Genomic DNA, 6,000 nt, shown 5'->3' with positions numbered 1-6,000 from the left:
TAAAAAGGAGCGTGCTTAGTATATCTTGCGGAAGCATAACATAAATCCACCTCTCAGCCAAAAGTTATACAAAGAAAGATTTTCAATCTGAAACCTTAAATCTTTGAAATAACCATTTGAGTATTTTCAAAATAACATTGAAGAAAATTTACTTCCTTATCACCTGAATCTTACCTATCAAGAATTGAACAATCTCGGGACATTATTCTTTTCAGTTTTTTTAAGCACATGAATTCTCAGGTCAATCTCATGACATTATTTTTTTAGGCACATCAAAATTGGATAGACTCTTTTCGAGCTTACAAAGCCTTTTTTCTTTTCCTTTCCCTCTCTCAATTTTTTTTTTAGCCTTTTTTCTTTTCTTTTCCCTCTCTCAATTTTTTTTTATTTATAAAGTGGTCTTGTTAGGAGATGGACGTTCCATCCCTGAAACTGGCAATCCTAAAAATAAGTGGGGTTTTGTCGAGGGAGTGAATGTAGGACATGTTTCCACTGTAAACCCCAAAAAAGAGAGTGCTTTGAGCCCAATCGAGTCCCCTCCAGCTTATATTTCTTGCCCAGATCAACAGAAAACATTGTCGTTGTCACTTTAGAAACATGTTTGTTCGACACTGGACATCCAGGCTAAGAATGGAAATGCAACGAATTGGTAAGAAATAGGATTATTTAGAAATAGAGACATTTTTAGTTTCTCTTAAATAACAGCGTGTTTTCTGGTATTTTCCAGAAAATCCAGTATGATAAATGGCACTATGGAGAGTACCAACCATTGCTATTTCCATTCACTCATGGAGAGGGAAAAGAAATTGGATTACTCGCCAGCAAATGATCTGTCTAAGAAGCAATTTATACATGAAAAGTTTAGGCACCATTCAGATAGTCAGCAGACCATGACGATTTACAAAGTTCTAACAAAAAATATGAGAGAGAGAGAGAGAGAGAGAGAGAGAGAGAGAGAGAGAGAGAATGTACTTGGTTTCGCCACATCTTGAAAAAATATTTATGCAATCCAATGACTCACCTCAGACACAAAACAACTCTTGAAGGCCTGTATAATCTTTACACTTGATCATAAGTTGAATGAATTTAGTTTATTGTGCTCAAAATGTGGAAGATCAATTAAACCTGAACTAGTCGAGCTTTATACATACAAATGTAAGCCATATGCCAGTCTCCTGAAACAACCCAAAAAGAGATTCTATGAACATATAAAATCTAAATCATGAGGCGGAAGTATCATGTCGCATTAAAAAAAACGGGGTTGAAACAGTCACACAAGTATGAAACTAAAACCAACAGCTTGGGCAACAAGTCAAGGTCTCACCTCCACCAGATAGCTTTGTAATGTCTTCCTCCCTTTGGGGGATGGGATTTTCATCATCATATTCGATCCATTTTCCTGAAAGCCCAATTTTTAGAATAATAAGAGAATCAAAAACACAAATAATAAGAGAATCAGAAACGTCCATAAATGCATGCTTATGCATGCGTGTTTGATAGGAAATTGTCCACTAAGAAAGGAGAACTGAAGTGGAGATAACTGTCGTTCCAAAAACGAACAAAGAGAGAGAGATTAGCTTTCCTGAAACTTGCAGTGGTTTTGAAGAACAATCACTTCAGTCCTTTTTAAGTTAGCAAGTGCACAGCACGCATTCGTGCATAGAGCGAGAGAGAGAGAGAGAGAGAGAGAGAGAGAGAGAGGGAAGAAGGTACATACCACTTTCTTGTTTTACCCAAGCAACATAATGACCAGAATCAGCACTCCTGCCCTTGTGAGTCAGCACAGCAACAAGGTCATAAATTCCAGTCATATGCATCTCTTTCTCTGCTCACCATGCAAGTAACACATGAAAACATTTAATGATCGTACTGAAGGAGATTCTGGGGTTGAAGAGCTGGAATTAAATGGAATCTTAATCACGGTGAAAATATAATGCTTCCCAATAAAAGTAAGAAAACAAGCCCAAAAGCCATAATCATTATTTCTTGACTAACAGTTAATGTCGATTCACAAACAACTAAAAACCACACCCTAAAATAATTGGGAATCACATCTCACTAAAAGCGCACAGAGAAAAGCTGCAGATTCACTTCCAAAGTAACTTTCCATGGTAAAAGGGCAAAGAGTCTGAAGACCATAGCTCCTAAGCCAGTTTCAGAATTCTCACATTGAAGAAAACAAAAATAACAGTAAAGAGTCCTAAAAGATGTTTTGTGGCTTATCAAAACAAAAGGTCTTCAATAAGACCATGCACAGACAAAGGTGCATATAGAATAGAGTACCATGATCTACACACAACTGCACGCAATGTTTATTTTATAACTAAAAGATTTTATCCTTTCCTTGGAGTATACCATCCATTTACTCCATTGGGTAAACTCAATCTAGCATTAATTTCAGGACCCCAAATTTTGGGGATGTAACATCTTCAACCCTTAGAGTAACATCAATGAAAAAAGAATTCCTGATTGCACTCGAAAAAATAATGTTTCAAGATTGAAAGAGATCGTCCAATTTCTAGAAAGTAAAATGTGAATGTTAGAAAACTCAAAATTCAATATTTTTTCCCTTAAAAATTAATTATCTAGCGATTCTTAGGTGGTTCCCATAATTTCAGATTGAAAAAATCCTCCAATATAGGTCTTCCAACCGCTATAGTAGTGAACAGCTCCCACAGAAGTATAGTACAAATTCTATTTTATATTTCTCATAGATAGAAAAGCATAAGTTGTGACCCAGAACTCACATTTGCTGCCTAATGGAAAGGCCAACATGTGCAAGTTACTGAATACCAATTCCAGTTGGCATTTACATACCTTCAAGTGCAGCACCTGTGGATGACTGTCCATTTTCATTTGCTCCTACCTGGTAAACACAATAAAAAAGAATACCATGAGGTGTATTCAGGCAAATGCAACATGAGTCCAAAGGAAGCTTATATCATTTCAGATAACTCATATGAAATGTACAGTTAACCTCAAATAATCCAATAAGTATGTGCGTGGGTGTGCACTCGCGCGCGCGTGTGTGGGTGTGCACGTGCGCACGTGTGTGTGTGTGTGTGTGTGTGTGTGAGAGAGAGAGAGAGAGAGAGAGAGAGAGAGAGAGAGAGTTGGGCTTGCACTAATGCTCTCTAACATTAACAATGCTCTCTAGTTGGAATTCACACCAACTAATTTGAGTAGGAGGTAGTTGGATCTTTTTATTTGGTCTTTGGATGTTTTCTAGCATGTGTGTGTGTGTGTGTGAGAGAGAGAGAGAGAGAGAGAGAGAGAATTTGGGCTTGCACTAATGCTCTCTAACATTAACAATGCTCTCTAGTTGGAATTCACACCAACTAATTTGAGTAGGAGGTAGTTGGATCTTTTTATTTGGTCTTTGGATGTTTTCTAGCAAGTTAAAATTGGATCTTTTTATTTGGGCTTTGGATGTCTTCTAGCAAATTAAAATGGTGTTTAAAATTCAAGTCATTCACAGATTTGGATGTCCTCTATATGCTTTGCTTCAAGGAGCTTTCAGTAATACAGCATCCAAGTATCCCAACAGGAGAGGACATCAATTTTAGATAGTGGGGGCCCAATTGAATGTATTAGGATCAGTTGGATAATAAACAGATATGGATGACATTATGTTTCCATAAAACAATGGCAATAAAGCGAGTTATATTAGCAAATTCAATTCATACTGAATGATCACCTTCTTTCTTTGCTTCTCCTACCATGTTCCTGTTTCCAAGAACTTAAAAAGCAGTAACGACTCTACCATTTCACCAAAAAATAAAGGCAAAGACTCCTCACTAGATCAATTAACGTAAATGTCCAACCCTGTAAGGGGAATCATCCACTAAGTCCTCAGGTTAACAAAAACAGCAGCACCTATAGTTTCAAAGGCTCAGGCTCAACAACAGCAGATGCCCCTATGCCTACTGGGTAGATTCCAGCTTAGTTCACATTCATAATGCCAAAGCCAAAGTTTTCTAGTTCATCCCCATTATGGTCACTATATCTCATTTGTATATCTTCAAATGGTTTTGCAGCCAATGAATATCAGAAAGATCGGTTGATGAGATATAGTAAGTGCCATTAACCAAATCAAGACACATGACTATTAGAAATGGTTGCAGAGTTATTGTTCATTGAGTGTCTTCGGAGCATATATTTATCCATAAATCAAGCAGCACCATCTTCTAGTAAACGTTGTTGAAATGGAAAGCATTAGCAGCCGAAAGTGTTTGATTGTTAAAAAAAAAGGTACCTCGGTTTTAGGTGTTTGAGCTTCTTTATCCTTCGATTCATTTTTCTTTAATCCAAGCTTGGCACCTTCTTCATCTCTTAGAATCTTGAACAGAGAATTTAGAAAGTCAGCAACATAAAAAATAAAAACAGCCAGAAACAGAGTAAAGCATTCAAAAAACAAATTATGCATATGGCATGGTTGCTGAAACTCAAATACCACAAACAACTATAGCATATAACTTGTGTGAGAATTCAAAAGACTTCCTTCTCAATTGATGTCCCAACTTAATTATAAGGATATCAATCCTTTACTAGTGCTTTAGTTTTAGCTATACATTCTCATAAGATTTCAGGCTTTCATAACCATACCTGGCGAGGGGTCTGAAGTTTACTCTTGAGGGATTCCGAACACAGGTCAAAAACATCAAGCTCCAACGGATAGTCCACTTTCTGAAAATAACAAAAACAAATAAATGAAAAGAAAAATAGATGCCTTGCTATCGACAACCAAAGCCACGAATAAAAAAAGATTTTGACCATCATAAAAGTCTATAGAAACATGTGCATTGAACAATAGAATGGAAACATCTCATACCAGCCAAAATAAGCCAAGCTTTCCAAAAATGCATAAAAATCTAATACAAATCTCCAATAGAATAATTAATACACTTCTTGATATTGCATCAAAGGGGAAAAAGAAAAGAAAAACCTAAGATTACCCGTAATATCTTGGCCTTCTGATTTGACTCCCTTTTCCAAAAGAATCGAACAAATTGAACTGTCAAATACCTGCAAAATGATAAAATGGACATTCATCATTTGCAAACCATAAGGAAAGACAGAATTAGAATAACAAAAAGGAATAATGGTCAGAGACTTGCCTAGGCAAATCATTGATACATGACTCCTTCAAATAAACTGCACTGCGACCCAAAGCAGGAGAAACCTTCTCTAGTTCTGATTTGAGACCCTATATATATATATATGTATATTAAATCAACATGAATCAACACACCATGATTTCTGTGAAACTCAAGAATAAATGCATGGTAATATAGTTTGGGAAGGATGAAAATATAATTACTCGCCATTTAATTGTAAAATAAAGTCAAGTTTAAAGGAATGAAGAAGGCTTGAATCATCTTCTTGAGAACACAACCCTCGTGCTTTTACATGAAGCACCAATATCGTAAACTCAAATCAAGGAGCTTGCCACCTTCCTCCCTATATTTATTATGGGGACTGGGGTGGAAACAACCCCATGCATAGAAGCCAATGGTTCCCATATTCCTCTTTTAGGAGTGGAGGCTACTAAGGCCCACTCCACACAACAAATAGTCTTTACAACAACAAAAAAATAAGCGAAAATATATTAAGAGCAAAAGAGATATTGTTAAAAAGAAATTTAATATTTGTGCAGTAATTTTAGTTGTATGAATCTCGTTAAAGATGGACATGTTTATTCTCAAACTAAGACTAACCAGAGGGGACAAAGAAGAAACATGAAGATAAATTTTGATTTTTATAAGTCTTTATTTGCTATTACTTGAAGTAATATGAAAAGCATTTTTTATATCGATTTCGAATAATATTCCTCGTTAACTGAACCTTTCATAAATTCTTGTTTGACCATTCCCACTCCATGCACCAAAGGTTCAGATTGGGCTTTTGGAAAGTTTCATTTTTTTTTAATGTTAACCTTGAATTGATAGTGGGGAAAGAAGAGTACAAAAAACCTTGGTGATCCACAGAAAAGGATGCTCA

At 36.1% G+C, this 6,000-nt stretch overlaps 1 protein-coding gene across 1 annotated transcript in view; it reads right to left on the bottom strand.

Annotated features, from left to right (window-relative positions):
- Window positions 1–826: 826 nt before the first annotated feature.
- LOC18443739 (ubiquitin carboxyl-terminal hydrolase 6) overlaps window positions 827–6,000 on the bottom strand; it is a 30,046-nt gene continuing 24,872 nt past the window's right edge. The window contains exons 11-18 of the mRNA XM_006853921.4: window positions 5,118–5,206; window positions 4,956–5,025; window positions 4,606–4,686; window positions 4,256–4,339; window positions 2,818–2,866; window positions 1,718–1,825; window positions 1,325–1,399; window positions 827–1,175 (exon numbers count right to left, since the gene is read on the bottom strand). Of these exons, the coding sequence (XP_006853983.1) occupies window positions 1,120–1,175; window positions 1,325–1,399; window positions 1,718–1,825; window positions 2,818–2,866; window positions 4,256–4,339; window positions 4,606–4,686; window positions 4,956–5,025; window positions 5,118–5,206 (612 nt within the window). The 3' untranslated portion in view covers window positions 827–1,119. The remainder of the gene's footprint in view (window positions 1,176–1,324; window positions 1,400–1,717; window positions 1,826–2,817; window positions 2,867–4,255; window positions 4,340–4,605; window positions 4,687–4,955; window positions 5,026–5,117; window positions 5,207–6,000) is intronic.

The sequence above is a fragment of the Amborella trichopoda genome, chromosome 5 (genome assembly GCF_054954075.1).
Source record: "Amborella trichopoda isolate Santa Cruz 75 chromosome 5, AtrichopodaSantaCruz75HAP2 v2.0, whole genome shotgun sequence".
Taxonomy (NCBI): domain Eukaryota; kingdom Viridiplantae; phylum Streptophyta; class Magnoliopsida; order Amborellales; family Amborellaceae; genus Amborella; species Amborella trichopoda.
This window is presented reverse-complemented; position numbering and strand designations above follow the sequence as displayed.